At 50.9% G+C, this 18,099-nt stretch overlaps 1 protein-coding gene across 3 annotated transcripts in view; it reads right to left on the bottom strand.

Annotated features, from left to right (window-relative positions):
• The window catches only part of FBXL2 (F-box and leucine rich repeat protein 2), a 76,777-nt gene that overhangs the window by 2,632 nt on the left and 56,046 nt on the right, over positions 1 to 18,099 (bottom strand). The window contains exons 6-15 of one of the 3 annotated variants that reach the window (XM_018067011.1): positions 8,145 to 8,213; positions 7,951 to 8,046; positions 7,609 to 7,735; positions 7,434 to 7,508; positions 6,130 to 6,260; positions 5,523 to 5,583; positions 4,838 to 4,882; positions 4,257 to 4,313; positions 3,769 to 3,889; positions 505 to 717 (exon numbers count right to left, since the gene is read on the bottom strand). In XM_018067011.1, the coding sequence (XP_017922500.1) occupies positions 505 to 717; positions 3,769 to 3,889; positions 4,257 to 4,313; positions 4,838 to 4,882; positions 5,523 to 5,583; positions 6,130 to 6,260; positions 7,434 to 7,508; positions 7,609 to 7,735; positions 7,951 to 8,046; positions 8,145 to 8,213 (995 nt within the window). Of the gene's footprint in view, positions 1 to 504; positions 718 to 3,768; positions 3,890 to 4,256; positions 4,314 to 4,837; positions 4,883 to 5,522; positions 5,584 to 6,129; positions 6,261 to 7,433; positions 7,509 to 7,608; positions 7,736 to 7,950; positions 8,066 to 8,144; positions 8,214 to 18,099 lie in introns of all 3 variants that reach the window. The other 2 variants (XM_018067013.1, XM_018067012.1) reach the window with 2 other exon arrangements.

Genomic DNA, 18,099 nt, shown 5'->3' with positions numbered 1-18,099 from the left:
CTGTGTGCAAACCAAGCGGTGAGGGGTAGCGCCGAGGCCTGCTTGGGGTCTACGTGCAGAGCTGCCTGAGCTCCTAAGCATATTCAAGAGCAAGGGCAGCGCAGCTGGGCTACGCGGGGAAGGGACGCCGCCGCTGCTAAGGCTCTCTACCTGGAAATTAGCCAAGGTCGAGCCTACTGATAACCCCTTCAGTTCTTTTGCCCAGACCCATTCTAGAAGCGGAATCTTCCCGGATGGACGCTAATAAGAAGGTTTTGAAGAAGTCTAGGGACTTCCCTGGTGGCTCAGACGGTAAAAGCATCTGCCTCCAATGTGGGAGACCTGGGTTCAATCCCTGGGTTGGGAAGATCCCCTGGAGAAGGAAATGGCAACCCATTCCAGTATTGAGAAGTCTAAGGAGGTAGCTGGTGTAACTCGGCCCCAGGCAGAACGGAGGACGCGAAGGCTGTTCGCGCCTGCTGTCGTCTGGGCGGCTCTGCCTGGCGAGGCGGCCGCCCCGCTTACCCGCATGCGCTTGATGCCGGCTCGGGTGACTTGCTGGCAGTCGTAGAGCTCCAGGCGCTCCAGGCCGCGGCAGTGCTCCAGGTGCTCCAGGGCCACGTCGGTGATGAGCAGGCAGTTGTCCAGCTCCAGCACCCGCAGCCTCTCGTGGCCACAGGGGCTGTTGCTTAGGTGCAGGATGCCATCGTCCGTGATGAGCTCGCAGTGGGACAGGCTCTGGAAGGAGGGGAGGTGCCGTGTCTGCAGGAACCACAGTTCGGGAGGAGGGAGGCTGGGCCTGGGGGCAGCGACCTCTCTCATCGTCCCCCCGGGGGGTAGGGATGGAGCTGACACTGCAGGGGCCCCTGAACTCACCTCTTCCCACAAACAGCGAGTCTACAGCTACACAGGGACCAGCTGCCTCCGGAAAAAAACACAAGAACCAGCTGGCCAACTTCTCCATGCTGGGCAGAGAGGAGCCGGTGCAAGTGGGCAGGGGAGGCCATGGCCTGTCATGAACCCCACCCCTGAGAGCAGAGACCCCCATCAGGAGGGAACTCTAAACCTGGCGTTTTTCACTGAACCCCACATGGGGTGCCAGCGTCTCCAGAGGCAGGTCTCACAGCTGCCTGGTGCCCCAGTCTTTGTATATGGGACGCTCCTTGCTCACCTGACCCTGATGGCCGAAGGGGGCTTGTATTCCCGGGTCTCATGGACTTTTAACATGAGAAGAGATTCTTGGCAGACTACCACCCCCAGGCACTGTACGGGCAGCAAGCTGAAACACCCCATCTTTCTGGCAAGAGGCCTGTGTGCTTGCCCGGGAGCTGATGGGGCAGCCTTCAGGTCAGGTGCCCTCAAGAGGCCCCCAGATGTGCTCCCAGCCAAGACAGGCAGGTGTGCTCGCCCTCTGCTGGGCCCTCAGAGAGGAGCTCACGCCCTCCTCTGGAAAAGTACCAGAGGCCATGGAGCTGAACAGCCCTGAACCGAAAAACACAGCAGAGGGTTTCAAGAGCAGACTGGACGAAGCAGATAAAAGGACCGGTGACTTGAAAAACTGGTAGTGAAAATCACCCAATCAGAGCAGCAGAAAGGAAAAAAATAAAGACAGTCTAACGGACTTACAGGACAGCATCAAGTGGACTAACATTCTCATTGTAAGGGATTATAATCAAGATGTGAAAAGTTAAAGAATCTTAAAAGCAGCAAGAGAAAAACAACTTGTTATGTGCAAGGGAATTCCCGTAAGACTATCAGCAGATTTTTCCGGAGAAATTTTGCAGGCAGGCCTGAATGGAGGGGCACAATATAAGTGTGGAAAGAAAAGGATAAAAAATTCCAATCAAGAATACCAGCGAGGTTATCATTTGGAACTGGAGGAGAGGGGGGAATTCCCTGGAGGCCCACTGACTAGGACTCGGCTTTCACTGCCAGGGCCCAGGTTCCATCCCTGTTGGGGAACTAAGATACTCGGAGCCACACAGCACAGCACACGCCCCACACACGAGCCACCTTACAAGAAATGTTAAAGGGACCCTGTTAAGCTAAAAAGAGCACTAATTATAACAACATATATGAAAGCATAAATCTCACTGGTAAAGGCTATAAATCAGGGTGAAAGCTAAAACACTGTAGTATCCACAAAGTAACACAGCATTTATTGGTTAGAATTCTTTATTCTTTAATAGCTAAAATTATTGGATAGCTTTTAGGAGCAATGAGCTGCATTGATATTTTTTAAAAGCCCAAGAAACTGGCTCCGGTACTAAGTGGAAGCCAGCCCCTCAACGTCACTGAAACCCGCTGACGGCATGTCCTGCAGGCTGCGAACCGAAGGGCCAAGGAGGCTCCTTAACCGCTGCACAAGCTTCCTGCACTCCTCTGGGCTCTCTTGAATCGAGTCCCCCTTGTTTGCATCCGTTTCCCTTTCAGACAGCCTTCTAGATTTAGGGTTTTTGAGAGGACAAGGCCCGTCCTGCCGAGGGTCACAGAGCAGTTCCTTGAAATTCGTATGGAAAATGAACAGGACAGCGGGGGTGGGGGGGGCCTGAAGCGCAGCAGATGAGGTGTGAGCGCCGCCTGCTAGGGCTGGTCACTCCCCCCACTGCTTCCTGCTGCCGACCTCTAGACGCTGCACAATTCTGGGCCCTGCCTCCTCTCAGGGGCTGGGGGAGGGCCCCCTGGGGCTGCAGCAGAGCACCGTCGGCCCTTCCCCAAGGAGGCGGGCCCCGGCTGCGTGTCAACACCACCCGCGCTGCCGCTCACCCTCGACTCCACCTGGGGGCCCACAGGCATGGCGACCGTGTCCGCCCTCAAAGTGGGGAAGGCCCTGGAGTATCCCTCAGAGGGACCCGGACACACCCTGCCCTGCAGATTCTGGGTAGGGTAACGGCCACCTCCCCTGACGAATGACCCTGTCACTCTCCAGAGCCTAGGGCAAGGTCTGGCACGGGTGCCCCTCCCGCAAGACACGCTTGTAGCGAATCTGGATTTCGGCTCACCTATCTCCCTGCTCTTCTAATAATCCTCCATGCTTTTTTCTCGTTTTCTTTACTTGAGGCCCTTATTTGGGGTTTTCTTAGAGTGTCTCTTGAGTCCTCTTTCTGGGAGTTGCTTGTATGAGTACAGGGAAAAACAGAAGACTTCCGTCACTGGAACCCCCGCTGGGGCAGCAGTCTTTGAATAACATTTCCTGCTGGAGTGGACCCCACGCTCCAGGAGCTGGGGAGCTGGTGGGAGTCCAAGACCAGGGTATCTTAGGGTCGGGGAAGGGCAGAGGGAGAGCCTGTGCAACTGAGGGGAAGGAGGTTAAACCAGAACAAAGCAGGGACTCCTAACCTTCCTCACACCTCGGGGACAAGGGGTGGAGAAATCCCATCTGAGGAGCAGATTCTGTCAATTAGAAAACCAGATCACAACCAATTTGGGAGTGAAGACACGAGAAGTGCAAAATCGTCTGCAGATATAGTAGAGGGAGCCGTTCCGTGGAAAACCTGGAAACAGGCAGGTCCTGACTAGCTGAGACCTGACCCCTGACCCCAAGACAGTCTCAGAGCTGCCCAAAGCCTAGCACAGCGCCTGAGGGAGAAAACCCAGGGGAAATGTGGAAGCAAGAGGGACTGTGGAAATAAGAGGGACTGGGGGCCAGGGGGGAGAGTAACTCAGGCCAGATGGAGCTTTGATGATGCTATAAAACCCTGCTGACGGAGCGAGATCAAGGCGGACAGAGGGAGCTGGCCTACGGGCCTCCCAGGACAGTGGGCAGACCAAAGCCCAGGGAAGCCTCACCATCTGGGCAGCTCTGCAAACGGCATGTTTCTGAAGCACTCCGCACCTCGGCTTCCTTGCTGGTAAAATGGGGTGTCCATGGCGCCCGCCCGGCAGGGCTGCTGGGATCGAGTCTGGGTATCTGGGGGAGCAGGCGGCCATGTTCACACAGTGGATGGAACATGCGTGCGAGGTCAGCGTGCCCGAGTGCAGCCTCCATCACTCATTCTGGACCTTTCGGTATACTCGCTAATTCCCCCTCCTCAGAGATACATGACCTTTTCACTCTGACAGGCTGAATGTGAATCTGTGTAAGGACCTGGGTCCCTCTATTAGGTTCATTTCCAAAAATGAAAACAGTAACACGTAGATTCTCTACCTCCCAAGTCAGCCCAACTAACAGACCCTTGAAACCAAGGATGACGACACCCTTCCAGACAGGAGGTTCCTGTGGTGGTGGGGCACCTTTCATCCCTGAGAGGTAAGTCCACCACCAAAAGCTGACTCACCAGGGCTTGCAGCTTAGGACAGTGAATGGAGAGCTGGGTGAGCGTGCGGTCGGTTATCTGCAGAGAAACACGCTGTGTCAGTGTGGCGTCCACACCAAAGCTTACCACCTAACCCCGCTTCTCCTGAACACAAGAACCAAACGGTGCAAAAGAGAATTAACAACCCATGTCAGGACACGGCGGGCTGGGAGCTCCTCTCCTCACCAGCAACCTCAAATCTGCTTACTCCCCCGGGTGCGAAGCTGTTCTTGTCTTTACCCTGGAGCCCCAAGGGGGACACAGCACAAAGCGGGAGTGGGCGAGGGGGCCCCAGGGTTCTTTGTGCAGTCACCTCATCACTCGGCAAGCAAGCTCTTTTCTCCCAGAAGTTATGTGAAAATGAGGGTTTCCTTTTTTTTTTTTTAAAGTTTGGCAAAAGATGGTACTATCTTGAACTCAGCTCTGCTGACTGAGAACAGCCCAGAGTGCGCCCATTGCCCTGACACCCGTGCTGGGGTGAGGAGGCTCCAGGCGCCGGCACCTCAGGCCACACCTGTGCCCGTGGCTGCGGGGCGCCCTGCGGGGCCGTCAGGTGCACTCACCAGGACGCATTCTTCCAGGTCCATTTTCTCCAGGTCGTGGCAGTTCTGCAAGAGTTCACGAGAGCCCGTGAGACATCCCCTGCTCCCCAAGTGGCCCAGTGAGCCGGCGCGTCTGAGCAGGCGCCCTCGGAATCACAGTCACGTGGAAGTGGGCACACGGGGCAGCCGCGTGTCCTCCTCTCGTCTACACCTTCCCGGGGGCTCGTGGGTCTCAGCATGTAGATTTTAGCCACGAGGGGTCTCTGGGAGGACACAGGGTGGGGCGCTCACCACCGGGTGGCTGGTGGGGGATGCGACAGGAGGCAGAGTCACAGCAGCCCCAGGAGGACAGCGGCTCTGGGCGGCAGGGGAGTGTGGAGGGGGCCAGAGGCAGAGCCCGGCACAGCCGAGGGATGCTGCTGAGACGAGAGTCAGCGTCTGTAAGGAAGGGCTCTCCCACAGGGAGGAGGCTGCTTGAACTGTGGCCCCGCCTGACAAAGTGAGACTGAGGGCCAGGCCCCCACTCCTGGTGTAGGACCCCCCAGCTCCCGGGCCCGAGGGAGAAAGTACAGAACACACCCCTAGCCCCACCAGGACTCTGTTCTACTTGGGGCCTGTCATTGCTGAAGGCCATTTTTTGCACACTCCGAGTCGCTCTGGAGGGAGGTGGCAGAGAGGCTGGTTGGTTTGGTAACACCTGTCTTACCCGAGCTAGAAGCGTAAAGCCTGCATCGGTCAGATGGGAACATCGGGCAGCCTCCAAGATCCTGGGGTACGGAGTGCGGGGGAGACAAAGGAGCAGTGGGTTACCCACGCAAAGGGGAAGCCTGCTTCACAGTGCTGAGCTTATTCCACTCTGACACAGAACCGAGGCTTAGGGAGTCCCACCCCAACAGGGCAGTAAATACAGGGGTCTTCCCACAATACCAGCACACGACTGCTCTTCTTTCTCGATATTACTCCCGTATGTATTGACTTGTAAACAATTAAAATGTATTTTCACTGTCCCTCTGCTCGCATAGATCACTCACATGTCAAAGTAATGACAGGACAAGGCCAAACGGGTGGACACCTGAGTGATGCCCATCAGGAAATGCAGACTCAGGTTCCCCGGGGCTGGACAGCGTGACGCCCTCCACACAGCCCTAAAGGAGCCAGTTCATGCTCTGTCCCGTCCCAGTCCATCTGACAGACGCCACCGACTCAACCACCGCCGCCGCAGCCACCTTTCCACCAGCTGCGAGAAGCCCCCCACCCGCCCCCCCCCCCCCCCCCCCCCCCCGCTCGGCCCCAGGCCCTCAGGGTGCACTCACTGGAGTCTGGGGCAGTTCAAGGCCAGGGCTGTCAGGGAGGCGTCGGTGAGGCTGCCGCAGCCGGACAGGCAGAGCGCCTGCAGCCGCGGGCATCCCCGGCACAGCTGCACCACGCCGTCGTCCGTGACGCGCTGCGGAGCCAAGCGCACAGTCAGAGGCCGGGGGCACCACGCGGAGCCTCCCGCCACTGCCCGAGGTTACCCGAGACTTAACGTTCATCCTGACAGTGCGACCAGAACAAGGTTAAGTACAGAGAAGACGGGTATTATGTTCCCTCTGCACAGCTTTAGAATATTCAAGCCTTACTAACAGTAAAATTTTAAAATTCCACCTCTTACTCAGAGTCTTTTTCCAGGAAAAATTTATAAACTTGTGTTAAAAATCAGATTTAACAAAGAGCTCATGGGATTTGCCTGGTTAAGTGACATTAATTTTTGGTTGGATTTCTACAGATTAATGCTAATTAAAAGATATCTATTGTATAAATCATATATGTATATAACATTTCCTGAAGTGGTTTAGAAAATAACAAAATTAAGTAAATCACTAAATTATTGATAAATGGCTTAAATTCTATGAATTTAGTTATAAAGACTTAAATTAATATCTTTATTTAGATACACTAATTTCTGTGACTATAAACACGTACATTTATGTCAGACTTCAAGCCCCCTACCCGTGCTATCCCACATGCAATTCAAGGTCCTATTTCTGAATGGCGCTCTCTCATAAGGTCAGTATTTCCTCAAGATAGTTACTGCTTTATCTCCCATTAGGGACTTTTAAATTTTATGATTCACTCACTAAATGCTAAATACAAGGGATTTCATTTAACTTTCTCAAAAATGACATTTTCCTTGAGAAACCCAGCTGGCTGCAGCAAGCATCTTTGATGCTCAATTATCAACAGCGGTGAAAAAAACCAATCATCTTTCACAGGCCCATCGTGCACTGATGCAAAGCACAGCTCACCCTTTATTCTTCATACCTGTTATTTCCTTTCACCCACGAAGGCAGCATGAGAGATGCCACCACTCCCAGTTTATAAGCAAAGATAAAACACTGAGACCTCCCCAGGAATTGCTCATAGCATCCTTGATACCTTCAAAGAAATCAAGACTCTAATCTCTGCTATTTTTAGGGGAAATGTTCACGGCTCTGCACTGGCCTATCTTTAGATTGCTCTTCTTTCACTGTGGGAAGCGGTGGGTCCCAGAAGGACACGGGATGGGCGATAAGGAAGTGGCAACCCCCCACCCCCAGCCTGCCCTGGATGAAGTGCGTGGGAAAGGTACGCTACTCACGGAGCAGGACTGCAGGTTGAGGCTCACAAGCTCATGGCAGTAATTCTGAATGTGCTTCAGAGCTTCGTCTTCTAGCTGCGTGAGCGGAGAACACAGAAGAGGTGGAGCCAGCTCGGGGACAGGGGGCCCCGGCTCCCCAGTGACGCGCGCGCAGACAAGCCCGGCGGACGGGTACCTGCGTGCAGCCCCTCAGCAGCAGGGCCCTCAGGCCGCGGCAGCCGCGCACCAGCGCCTCGACGCCGTCCTTGGTGATCTGGTCGCACCACGACAGGTTGAGGTACTCCAGGTGCCGGCAGCCCTCGCTGGGAGAGCGGGAAACAGCCGCGCCTGTGCAGTCCATCCCATGGAGAGCGCAGGCACATCTCTGAGCTCAGAGACCCACAGACAGTTCCCGGGAGAGACCGCCTGACCCGAGCCGCCCACTTCCTGCTGCAGGGGGACTGCGAGGAAGGTTCCAAACACCAGGCTGCTCGAGCCCTGGGTATCGCTCGTGACCGCCACTGACAGGCACTCTTACCTGATCCCCTTTAAGGAGCTGTTTGTAATGGACACGCAGGAGGTCAGATCGAGATGTTTCAGCTTGGAACAGAATCGGCTAAGGCTGTAACACGTGCTGAAAAAGGACCAGCGCGCTAAAGGTATTTTCAACCACCTTTCCCTCCCCTAATCTCCCAGGGCCTATCAGTCACCAAAGTGATTTCTGGTACTTACCTGTCAGTGATCTTTGTGCACCCATTGAGGTTTAAATGTTCAATGTTCCGGCAGTTCTGTGCAAAGGTCCTAAAATGAGAAAACATTTCTAAAATTCCCTGCAAGTTGCGAGGCAGCCACCAGAGGGCACGTGGAACCATTCACATTGAGAACAACGTTCTTCAAAAGTTTAATTTACGGAGGATCTACTCTCTTAAGTTTCTAAGTGTATAGTGTGTAATTGCTGACCGTAGCCACCAGTGTCCTTCGATTCTGATGGTCACAGGAAACAGCTGAGGTTCTTGTTGCTCAGAAGTCTGCTGGTGGATTGAGGCAAACCTCTCGGCAGTCTGCCGTTTCCAGCAAGTTCCCAGGTAATGCCAGAGCTGCTGCTCTGCGGACACCACTTGCAGAAGCAACGCCCTCGACAGACTGCGTGTCAGCTGAGACTCTTCTTCACTCAGCCTCTGGCGGTTGTCTCAGAGCAGAGGTCGGGCTCCCAGCTCTCCTCTACAGAGAAATCAGCCGGCAGCAACTGCAGGGGTCGAGTCCCTCCTGTGCTGTGCGTGCTGGCCCTTCACTGGGCCCTTCCGGAGGAACCATCTCTGGCCACTGACAGGGCCAGTAATCGATCAGTATCAAGGCCCAGCCTTTACTGGTGAGGACATCGAGTCATGAAGGGCGACGGCCTCAATGATTTCGGGGTTGGCAGCATGGCCAGAAGCAGAGAATTAAACATCCCTAACTCGACACTGCCTCCTTAACATATACAGCAAGGACTTACTTAGGTCATCTGCATTTCCTTGAAATATGGCTTCAGTGTATCTTACAGGCTTGAGTCCTGATGCTTCCATGTAGTACCCAAAGGTCTCCAAAACCTGGCCTCAAGCCATGTCTCAGTCTCACCTGCTCTTTCTGCTCTGCGGTGGTGTAGGGAAAGGGACCCGGCTGGAGCCGAGCAGACTCCCTGATCTGAGTGTGTGGAGCCAAATGTCTGGCCATGGCTGTCAGAGTGATCAAAGCAGAGCATGAGAATGGGGAGGACTCCAGATATCTGCAAAGGTTCCCTCCAGAATTCAGCAGAGTGCTGGTCAGCGTGTGCAGATCACCCAAAACCAGGGACGGGCTCAACGAGAAGCAGTCAGGGGACAAAGCCAGGGCTCACCCAAGGGAAGAGTGCCCATGCCCACGAGACAAGAGTGAAAACGCCATCGTGCGTGGGCACTGTGCAGAGCACTGAGATGCGTCTTGCTTCAGAAGAGCAGCACAGCCACCCCTAGACTGACCACTGCTTTGGTCCAGCCTATTGAGACAGAAAAGAGATCTCCTAGTTCAAAGGAACTGTGTCCAAGTGACTCGGCTACATCTCAGAACAAAACTCAAGTATATTATCAGAATATAAAAATACTCTGTACCCTGAATAACATTCACAATGTCTAGCACTGAATAAAAAATTGCCATCCATTCAAATAAGAAGGAAAATATATCCATAATGAAGAGAAAATTCAATCTATTAAGGCCATCCAGAACTGGCAGAGATGCTAGATACAGCGAGGGGTGCTGTGCTAAGCTGCGCCTGCTCTTACAACCCCAGGGACTGTAGCCCACCAGGCTCCTCTGTCCATGGGATTCTCTTGCCTGGATTCTCCAGGCTGTAACACCTTAGATCCTCCAGAGGATCTTCCCAGCCCAGGGATCAAGCCTGCATGTCCTTCCCATTCCCTGCGCTGGCAGGCAGGCTCTTCACCACTACAGTGCCCCACCTGGGGAGCCCAGAAATAGCGGCAGAGGCAGTGAAAGTTGTCATGACTGTGTTCTGTAGAACACACTTCTGTGAAGCTGGAGTGAAGATCTTAATTAAACATCTCATGTCTATTAAGCTTGTTACACAGAGACACGAAGGACATAAAGATACAAATTAAACTTTTAAATAGGAAAACCACCATGACTGAGATGAAAATTTACGAATGGGATTAACAGCAGATTAGACACTGTGGAAGAAAAGATTCGTGAATTTAAAACACAGCAACCGGAAGTATCTAAAAAGAAATATGGAAAGGAAAGAGAAATAGAACAGAGCGTGAAAGAAGTGTGGGACAGCTTCAAACAACCTCACGAACATGGGACTGGAGTTCCTAAAGAACAAGAGATTGTGTGGGGCAGGACAGTAGCAGAAGCAGTAACGGCCAGAAGCCTCACGAAAATTATAAACTTACAAATCCTAGAAAGTGAAGGAATTCCAAGAGCAAGAAACAAGAAGGAAAATCCACCAAGGCATAAGCTTAACCAAACTGGTGAAAACCAATGATTAAAAAAAAATTAAAAGCACCCTGGAAAATAAGACACACCTCATACAGAGGAATAAAACAAGCATGACAAAAGAGGTCTCGTCAACAGTAAAAAAGCAAGAAACAAAATCTCTCAACACAATTTTATATTCATCAAAAAATATTTTTTCAAAACTGAAGAGAAAGTAAGTTTCTTTCAGGCAGAAGTGCTGAAAGAATTCATCAGATCTGCAGTGCAAGAAAAGTTAAAGAACACTCTTCAGGCAGAAAAAAAAAGAAATGGCATAAGATAAAAATCTGTGTTTACAAAAAGAAATGAAGGATTGGAAATATTAACTTGACTTATAGAAAGTCATTTTAGTTATTTAAATCTCTTTAAAAATAACCGACTTAAAAATAATAACTATCCAGTGTGGATTTAAGACCATATTTGAAATTTGAAAGTGTATGGCAATAACACCATGATAGCTGGGCAAAGGAAAATGGAAGTGAGATGTAATATAATTCGAGGGTAGACTGTAATAACTTTAAAATGTACAATATAAACTAAAAAACAACTTCCACATTAAAAAACTAGAAAAAAGGCCAAATGAAATGCAAAATAAAGGAAATAATAAAGAGGAGAGAAGAAATCAGTGAAGTAGAAAACAGTAAAACAAGGGGAAAAAATGACATCCAAAGCCAGTTCCTTGAGAACATCAAAAAATTAGTAACCCCCTAGCTAGGCTGGGACTTCCCTGGCAGCTCAGCTGGTAAAGAATCCATCTGCAATGCAGGAGACCCCAGTTCCATTCCTGGGCTGGGAAGATTCCCTGGAGAAGGGATAGGCTACCCACTCCAGTATTCACAGGCTTCCTTGTGGCTCAGCTGGTAAAGAATCTGCCTGCAATGCAGGAGATCTGGGTTCGATCCCTGGGTTGGGAAGATCCCCTGGAGAAGGGAACAGCTACCAACTCCAATATTCTGGCCTGGAGAATCACCATGGACAGGGGAGCTTGGCGGGTGGGCTTGCAAAGAGTCCATGAGGTCCACAGGGTCACAAAGAGTCGGACATGACTAAGCACAGCACAGCTAGGCTGACCAGGAATAAAAAGACAAATATGACAACTATCAGAGAAATTTACTCATCTTTACTCTTTAAAAATTGGTATTAATGTCAATAAAAATTCAAAGTATATATATTGCAATAGGCACTGAAAATCACTGCGATTTTTATTAGACATAGCAATTACTTTCATATAGTAAAAAAAAATAAAAATTACCAAAATCAGGAACAAAGAGCTATTACTACAGATTTTAGATATTAAAATGATAACAAGAGTATATTATTCACAACTTTTTGCAAAAACTTCAAGCACTCAGGCGAAATGGACAAAGTCTTCGCAAGGCAAAAACTATACCAAAACTAACTCAAGAAGGAATAAAATACTGGAACAGTTCTATAAATATTAAAGAAATAGAATTTACAGGTAAAACCCTTCCATGAAGAACAAGCAGGTGCAGTGGGCCTCAATGGTGAAGTTCACCAAACCCAAGTAAGGTAAAACAATACAAATTCTACATAAACTTTTCAAAAAACATGAAGAGGAGAAAACACATTTCAATTCATTCTGGAAAGCTATAATTAAAGCTATAATTACCACAACCTGATAATTAAATCAGACAAAAACATCACAAGAAAACCATAGAACATCCTTCACAAATGCAAGAAAAAATTTAACAAAATTTCAGCAAATAGGATCCAACAACATGTAAAAAATGCAGTCTAGAACAACTCAACAAGGGCCTATCTGAAGGGCGGAAGGTTGGCTTAACATTCAAAAACCAACCAAGGTAAGAAAAGGGGGGTCAAGACGGCGGAGCAGAAGCACATGGAGCTCACCTCCCCCTGTGAACACACCAAAAATGCATCTACGTGAGGAGGAACTCCACAGGAAACGAGCCACACAACCACAGCTACAAGAAACCATCCACATGACTGGGAAGGACAAAAAAGGCAGCGGGGCAATCAGGTTCAGGACCCGTGAGGGCAGGAATGTCCACACGGCTGGACCCCTTGCCCTGGGGAGGGAGCAAGCTGACTCACAATCTGAGCAGCCCAGGCCTGGGGTCCCGCCCAAGGAGACGAGCCCCCTGCCTGCGGGGAATCCCCTGAGGCAGCCAGAAGGCTGGAGAAGCCTAGGCTGTACCCCTGAGGAGCGCCCGTCCTGGCTCGCCAACCGTCAGGGCAGAGAGCCTCGCACGGGCGGCTGCTGCCTCAGGCACTTCCCAGCCCGAAGGGGCGAACATCCCAGCCCTGCCCACTGCACAGCCTGGTGCAGACACGGCTCTAGCTAAAGACTCCCACACACCTGGCGTGGGACCCAGGCGGAGTCACGGAACCCACGGTCAGCATTCACAGCGGGTGCAGGTCTAGCTGGAAAGCACCTGGCGCAGCACCCAAGTCCTGACCCCAGGAGACAGGCCCTGGGCGGCGGTTCCCAGCAAGCATTTTCTAGAGCGTTCTGTCTCCACCGGCTCCACACCGCAGCTTACCTCTGGGGCAGACAGGTCCTGGGAGAAGACTGCCAGAGAGGCAGGCCAGATCTTAGGGGGCAGCCCAGATCCCTCAACTCCTGCAGCCACGATGCCCCAGCCCCCAGCCCCAGCCTACCCTGCTCCCCAGCCTTGCACTGGATCTGGGACAAACACGACAGAGAAAGCTGTGACCCTGGGCTGCCTCGGAGCGGAACTGCCGCAGCCACACAGGCGGCACACAGGCCTGCTGCGACCGCAAGCCCTCACCTGCTGCAGCGGTCAACTCCTTTGGTGCAGGACACACACTCAGAACAACCGCGCCTGATGGAACCAGACCCTCAGAACCTCCACCTCCACCGCTGGGGAGCAGGCCCTGCCCTCGACACAGACAGTGATGGAGCAAAGAGCAAGCAAGTCCCACTGCACATCGGGTGCAGGCTCCAGACACTACGACACACCATCACCCCCCTCTAGCAAGGAGGCAGCAGACAGCACACTCTGAGCAAAGAGGCGGCTGGCATCCATACCCAAAGCAGCCCTCACACCAAAAACCTCTGGACCTAACAGCCTACGCGTAGATGCTCCCGCAGAAAAACAGCCCTTCAGAGCCACAGTGGACAGCTATTTCTCCTAAATTCACAGAGACAGAGAAAGTTAAGTAGAATGAAAAAGCAAACCGCTACCAACTGAAACAAGAGAAATCGAACTTCTCTGGTACTGGGAGGCCAGTACCGCCAAAGCAGGGGACAGGGATTCGATCCCTGGTCCACGAGGGCTCCACAGGCCACAGGGCAACTGAGCCTGCATGCCAAGCTGCTGCACACAGACGCCGCCAACTACTGAAGCCCATGCTCAGGAACAAGAGCAGGAGGAGGCTGCACGCTGCAACCAGAGAGGAGCTGCCATCCCCGCAGCCAGAGAAAGCCTACGTGCAGCCACGCGGATGGAGGACAGCCGAGAGGAAATACAGGCAAGAACAAGAGGCAGCTCCTGACAGGCCATCTACTAGCCTCCAAGTTCAAAAAGGAGGCAGTAAAAATGACACAGGAATTAAGATTATTGAGAGGAATGCAAGGTCACTGTAACGAGGAACTAGAAACTATAAAGACGAACCATTCAAAAGCAGACCAAAACCAATGTAGCAGCAATGGATAGCAGACTAAAGTGAAGCAGAAAAATGAATCCGGGATCTGGAAGACAGACATGAAATCACCAATCACCCCGTCAGAACAGCGGACAAAAGACAGACAGAAAGAAATTGAAAGCAACACGTGAGCTTCATGAATGACGATAAAGCACACCCACCTACACCCAACTGGGACTGGAGAAGGAGAAAAGGGAAGCGGACTGAGAATGTAGTTTAAGAAATTATGGGTGATCGGATCAAGACGGTGGAGAGGCAGGGCGTGGAACTCACCCTCTCCCACAAATGCATCAAGAACACACCTGCACATGGTGCAGTTCTCACAGGACACCTACTGAATACCGGCAGAAGGCCTCTGACTTCCAAAAGGCAAGAAAGTCTCCACACAACTGGATAGCACACACACACACACACACACACACACACACACACACACAGAGAGAGACAAAGGGATCTAGACAGAACCTGTGCCCCTGGGACGGAGCTGTGAAAGAGGGAAGGTTTCCACACACTGGGAAGTCTCCTCCCAGTGGGGAGATCAGCTGGGACAGACAGGGAGCCTTGGAGGAGAACGCAGGAACCAGTTTGCAGAGGCCAAAGCAGAGAAGGCCAGTGCCGCCTGGCTCCCTCCAGCCTGAGCCACTCCTGCTGGGGCGGGAGGGGGTGGGTGCTTTGGCCCGGGCGTCACAGGGCAGGCCTGGGGAGGACTGGGGTTGGCTGGGTGTGGTGAGCCACAGTCGGGGGAGCATGGGGCTGGGCCCTCCAGAGAGGCAGGGCACCGTTGCTGGGGGCACAGGAGGAGAGGGGCAGGCCGCCTGAGGAGCATCTTCCTCTGCAGGCGCTCTCAGGCAGCAGGGCACCAGCAACACGAGTTCCAGGGGTGGGTGTGAGCCGCCATGCTGCCGTCCTGGGCTCCAGAGGCGGGAACAGACCCCTGCTGCTGCAGAGGGTCCCACGGCCAGGCACCAACTCCCACCTCGACTTCCTGGGAGCACATGCGACTGCCACCTAGGGTCCCGCAACCAGGCGCCAACCGCTTTCCCCTGTGCCTGCACACCCCCTCTCCAGGGCTAACAGCCAGCACACACAGAGGAAAGACCACAAGCATCCAAACTGAAAACAGCCCTCACGCCAAAAAATATTAAACCCATACAAGCTAGACAGGAGCACGCCCACACAAAAATAGCCCTCCAAGACCACAGCTGATCACTGTTTCTGCTAAACTCACAGGAAAAGAGAAATACACGCAAAATGAAGACGCGGAGGAGCCACTCCCAGTTAAAAGGCCAAGAGTATTCCCCTGAAGGAACAACGAAGCAGACCGCTTCAGTCGAACTGACACCAAGGCCACAGAGGAGGCAATGAAAATACCGAAGGAATTAAGAAAGGCTATCAACAGAAATGCAGATTACTGTAAAAAGGAACTAGGAACTAGAGGGAGCCAAGAAAAATGTACCGGTGAGACGACAGCTGAGCTAAAGGCAGCGAAGAGCAGAATGAACAGAGCAGAAGAGAGAATATGTGATCTGGAAGAAAGAGTTATGGAAGCCACCCGATCAGCACATCGGAGAGCAAGTGAAGAAAAATGGGAGGAACGGAACAGAGTCTAAGGCGTGCCAACAGAGGCCTAACATGGATTGCAGAAGGGGAAGAAAGACAAAAGGGGACTGAGAATACACTGAAGAATTATGGCTGAAAACGTCCCAAACCTAAAGAAGGAAATATATATCCAGATGTAGGAAGCACGGAGGTCTCAAACGGACCCACACCACGGCATATCCTAATAAAAACGGCAAAAGCTGGAGAAAAGGGAGGTTCTAAAGAGGCAAGAGAAAAAGTTCATTACAAGGGGACCCAGACGCTATGGACTGATTTCACCACAGGAACACTGCTGGCCAGAAGGGAAGGGCGAAATATATATTCACAGTCTCGAAAGGGAAAACTCTGCGACCCAGGATACTCTAGCTACCCACTAAGATTATCATTTAGAATAGAGGGAAAAATATTGAAAGATTTTCTTTAAATAGAAAAGAAGCAGAAGATATAGGAAGGAAGAAAGCATAATCAGAGAGTAAATCACTTAAACCAGCCAACAGAGATCAAAGAGAGAGAAAAACTGTCTGTGAAACCAACAGTAAATACAAGGAACAGCAAAAAGATAAACATGAAGATGTAAAACAGGACACCAAAATCATAAAACACAGGCAAGGAGAGTAAGAAAATGCAGACCCCATTTTTTTCTGGATGTGTTTGAGCCTATATGGCTGTCCGTCTACAGCAAGCAGATATAAGAAGGCGTTAACACACTCCAAACACCAGGCCCCCGCGAGCCAAGCCTTACAATAAAGCCACAAAGACCAAAGAGAAGAGAACACAAGCGTAACAGACAAGGACAGCACCACACCACAGAAAGAAGAGTGAAGCGAAGGAAAAACAAAGATCGAAATGGAAAACAAGGCTTGATTTGGCAATAAATACACGTGTATCAATAATTACCTTAAATGTCAATGGACTGAATACTCCAATCAAAACCCAGAGAGTGGCAGACTGGATTAAAAGAAAAAATGCCTACTATCTGCTGCTTAGGGCAAAGGACAGAGACTGACCGTGGGGGCGGAAAAGGATACTCACGCAAACGGACGTAACAGAAGAGCCGGAGTCACACTGTTCGCATCACACAAGACAGACTGTAAAGCAAAGGCTATAAAGGGAGATACAGAAGACACAAGATAAGGATGAAGAGGTCGGTGCAAGAGGAGGGTTCTACACTGGCCAACACAGAGACACCTAATACAGGAGCACCCAAGTGCACAAAATAAGCATTAATGGACAGAAAGGGAGAAACGGATGGGAACACAATCATAGCAGGAGACTTCAAAACCCCACCGACAGCGAGGGACAGATCTAGACAGAAAATCCATAAGGCAACAGAGAACCTGAATGATACAAGGGAATACACAGATTTAACTGATATTTTCAGGACATTATATCCAAAAACAAACAAAAACTCAGAACACACAGTCTTTTCAGGTACACATGAAACGTTCTCTGGGACTGACCACATACTAGGGCACAAACCTAACCTCAACACATTTAAGAGTACAGAAATTATGTCAAGCATCTTCTCGACCACAATGGCACAAAACTACAAATCACCCACAGGTTTCACTGTGACAAAGGGCACAAAACCTGCGACCTTCCTGTAAGCAGACAGCCAACACATATTCCCCCGCACCTCCATGTGACTGCTAGGCAGGGCCACTGCGACAGGGCCCCATATCACAAGGAAAGTCACAGCATTCAGCGCGGGAGCTCGCCGCCTGGAGCCTGTCCAGTCCCTGCAAGGGCGGGGATGGGCCAAACAACAATCTGTGAGATGCGGCAAAACCAGTTCTTAGAGGAAGGTTCATAGTGAAGCAGGCATTCCTCAAAAGATGAAAAATCTCTACTAGACAACCTAACCTACCACCTAAAAGAATTAGAAAAAGAACCAACAAACCTAAGGTCAGCAGGACAGAAGTATAAAGATCAGGGAGGAAATAGAGATTAAGAAAACAACAGGAAAAAATCAAGAGTAGTCATGCAGACATACAGGTTTTGAACCTCTCTTTTCAAGGAGAAAGAAAAACATAAAATAGATTCCAACTGTATGCCATTCTGGAAAATGCAAAACTATGGAGACAATAAAAAGATCAACAGCTGCCAGGAGTTTGGGAGAGAGAAGAGATAAACAGAGTGTAAGTTTTTATGAGCAGTGAAAATACTTTGAATGGCATTATAAGGATGGATGTCTGTCATCATATTTCTGTCTAAAATAGAACACCCAACACTATTCACTTCATTAAAGCTAACCCGAAGGAGAACGGTGCACTCTGGTGGGTACATACAGTCAATACAGTTCATCCTTGGTTTAAAAAGAAAAAATAGTATCACCCTGTTAATAATGGTTATGCAAGTGAGAGTCAAGGGTATATGGGGAATTTCTGCACCTTTCTGTCAATTTTTTTTGCAAACCTAAAACTGCTTT

Source organism: Capra hircus, chromosome 22, assembly GCF_001704415.2.
Source record: "Capra hircus breed San Clemente chromosome 22, ASM170441v1, whole genome shotgun sequence".
NCBI lineage: Eukaryota > Metazoa > Chordata > Mammalia > Artiodactyla > Bovidae > Capra > Capra hircus.
The sequence above is the reverse complement of the archived record's forward strand: the minus strand, read 5'-3'. Positions and strand labels throughout refer to the sequence as shown.